The following is a 3,385-nucleotide window of genomic DNA, read 5'->3' on the forward strand; positions in this document are numbered from 1 at the left end:
GATTACTGTTTTTTTTCTGTATTTTTGATCAAATAAATGCAGCCTTTATGAGCAGAAGAGACTGCTTTAAAAAACATTACAAGTCGTACTGATCCCAAACTTTTGACCGGTTGTGTAGATATATATATATATATATATACAGCCGGTAAAATAAGTATTGAACACGTCACCATTATTCCCAGTAAATATATTTCCTAAACATGCTGTTGACATCTTCTGTGGGCCTCTTCTATGAACTCTGAACGTTAGTTCTTATTTTATAAAACAGATAGTTCCGGTGCTTGATTCTGATTGGCTGGATTCAAGTCAGATGATTGGCTGGTCATTCCACTTTATTACACAGAACTTAATTTCTGAACTTATTAGTTTTGTTTTCTTTGTATGTGTGGATTAGTTGGGTTGTTACCGACATCTGGTGAAAATTTCATGTCAACAGCACCTTTAGAAATATATTTACTGAGAAAAATGGTGACGTGTTCAATACTAATTTTACCCGCTGTATATATCTCATACTTCAGATTCAGCTTTTTTTCCTGCATTCCCAAACATTATCATGAATGAGTTCATATTACACAAACAATAGGATTGAACAGCTCTGATTCAGAGCACTAGAATATAGAAATAACTTTTACTGTATGCAATAAAGTGCTGTTTTTCCTCAGTATTTTTGTCTTGTTTTGGAGATACATGAGCCCAAGTTTATTTGTACATTGCATTTCACACACACCGCTAATTTCAGTTTTCTAATGCTTGTTTTATACTTAAACTTTGCATTTCCCATTCTGAGTTTATAATGTTTCGAGTTTATTTACCGGTATTTTACATAATTTCTGAATGTAATAAAATGTGACTTTCACTAATGGGACTTATTTGTGTTTTGTTTTTTGACTCAGTGTGACTTAAACAAAGAAAAAATTTGGTGCAGGAACAATTTTACTCAGAAATTGCTAGTACATTTCAGAAACAATAACAAAAAAAGGGGAAAGTAACATTGAATTAAACGTGAAGTTTTAAAGTAGAAAGACTGATTGTTTCATGTAAAACATTCACCAATAACCTTAAAAAAACTTTTTTTTTTACGGTGTAGACAGGTGCAATTTATTTTCTGGAAAATATTATTGATAGAATAATGAATAAATAATAAATTTAAGAATAACATTAACAAATTTAGAATCATTTAATAAAGTTAATAAATTTCATACAATTTATTTTGAAAATTAAACAATAAACAGAAAGTATGATCGATAGAATAAATTTGTGTGCCAACAGAAATTGTAATAATAATAATTTTAATAAAGAATAAATAAATAATTTAAGAACAACATTAATTAATAAATCTATAATAATTTAATAAAGTTTATGAATTTAATACTATTTATTTTAAGAATAAAATAATAAATGTAAAAAACTGGATTGGTAGAATAAAGAATAAATAATACATTTAAGAATAACATTAATTAATAAATTTAGAATAATTTAATAAAGTTTATAAATTTAATACTATTTATTTTGAAAATTTAATAATAAACAGAAAGTATGCTGTTAAGAATAAATTTTTGTGCCAACAGAAATTGTAATAATAATATTTTTAATAAAGAATAAATAAATAATTTAAGAATAACATTAATTAATGAATTACTGATTGTTTCATGTAAAACATTCACCAATAACCTTAAAAAAAAATTTTTTTTTTACGGTGTAGACAGGTGCAATTTATTTTCTGGAAAATATTATTGATAGAATAATGAATAAATAATAAATTTAAGAATAACATTAACAAATTTAGAATCATTTAATAAAGTTAATAAATTTCATACAATTTATTTTGAAAATTAAACAATAAACAGAAAGTATGATCGATAGAATAAATTTGTGTGCCAACAGAAATTGTAATAATAATAATTTTAATAAAGAATAAATAAATAATTTAAGAACAACATTAATTAATAAATCTATAATAATTTAATAAAGTTTATGAATTTAATACTATTTATTTTAAGAATTAAATAATAAATGTAAAAAACATGATTGGTAGAATAAAGAATAAATATTAAATTTAAGAATAACACTTATTAATAAATGTATAATAATTTAATAAAGTTTATAAATTTAATACTATTTATTTTAAGAATTAAATAATAAATGTAAAAAAACATGATTGGTAGAATAAAGAATAAATATTAAATTTAAGAATAACACTTATTAATAAATGTATAATAATTTAATAAAGTTTATAAATTTAATACTATTTATTTTAAGAATTAAATAATAAATGTAAAAAAACATGATTGGTAGAATAAAGAATAAATATTACATTTAAGAATAACACTTATTAATACATTTATAATAATTTAATAAAGTTAAATAACATAATTATAATAATTCAAGTAATAAATATTTCCTCAATTCTAGAACATTTGAGACAATGAATAAGAGTTTTGTAGAGCACTACCTCTGTCGCTGTGATGGAGAATAGGACAAGATCTTGTTCTTCCACCGGAGGATGCTGGGATGCGAGAGCGGCTCGATCTCCACGTCACTCAGCGCAACAAGAACATCACTGTCCAGCTTGCTCGGTGAACTACTAGCCACGATAAAAGCAGAAGAATCAGAAGAGGAGCTCAGAAGAAGCGTTTTGATGAATGAGTCTGAGAGGTGTGCTCGGCCTCACCCTGCTATAAACACATGAGCTCTGAGGCTCAGATCCGTCGTGCTGTGTGTGGATTTAAACGAGGAGCTGGAGGAGTCGGCTGTGAAATACTCGTCTGAGCCGCAGCTGGAGCCGTCTTCATCAGCAGCACAGCCCGAGTCAGCGCTGCGCTCCAGCAGAACCTTCTCAAACTCCTGCAGCAGATCTCGCACCGGGAACGCTTCATCTGGATCACGAAACGCCCCAGACCATCCATCAGAGCGCCCTTTGAACCAGGAAGACACAAGACATTGTAACAGTTTTACTGTCACATTTGTTCCCAGTAGTTCTTTTTGCATGTTATAGCTATACCTATCATTAGGGGGCGCTCTGTATTCCGAGTTGCTCATTTGACTAAAAGGGGGTAAAGAAGTAGCATTAGGCAGGAAGTAGTGTGCTAAGTAGTGATGCAAAGTCCGATTCATTTCCGCGAACCGGTTCTTTTCGGACAGATCGGCTCATTGAACCGGTTCAAAAAGCCGATTCATCGGTTCCTGACGTCATCAGCAATAACGTATCTACGCATTTCTTTTCTAACAACTCAGTGCCATGTTATATCAATGAAAAATTCAAATAAGTCATTTGTGTCAACACATATTGAAACATTCAAAAAATAAAGTTATTTGTGTGAAAGCATATTGCTGATTATTGCCATATAATTCACTTAAGTTAATGGTGTTTGTGGTCACAGTTTCA

At 28.8% G+C, this 3,385-nt stretch overlaps 1 protein-coding gene across 1 annotated transcript in view; it reads right to left on the bottom strand.

Moving 5' to 3' along the window:
• LOC107741366 (ankyrin repeat and LEM domain-containing protein 2) overlaps positions 1 to 3,385 on the bottom strand; it is a 20,639-nt gene that overhangs the window by 3,790 nt on the left and 13,464 nt on the right. The window contains 2 exon segments of the mRNA XM_074560184.1: positions 2,453 to 2,584; positions 2,672 to 2,915. Coding sequence (XP_074416285.1) covers positions 2,453 to 2,584; positions 2,672 to 2,915 — 376 coding nt within the window.

This window comes from Sinocyclocheilus rhinocerous, unplaced genomic scaffold, assembly GCF_001515625.1.
Source record: "Sinocyclocheilus rhinocerous isolate Xijiao unplaced genomic scaffold, SAMN03320098_v1.1 scaffold15, whole genome shotgun sequence".
Taxonomy (NCBI): Eukaryota; Metazoa; Chordata; class Actinopteri; order Cypriniformes; family Cyprinidae; genus Sinocyclocheilus; species Sinocyclocheilus rhinocerous.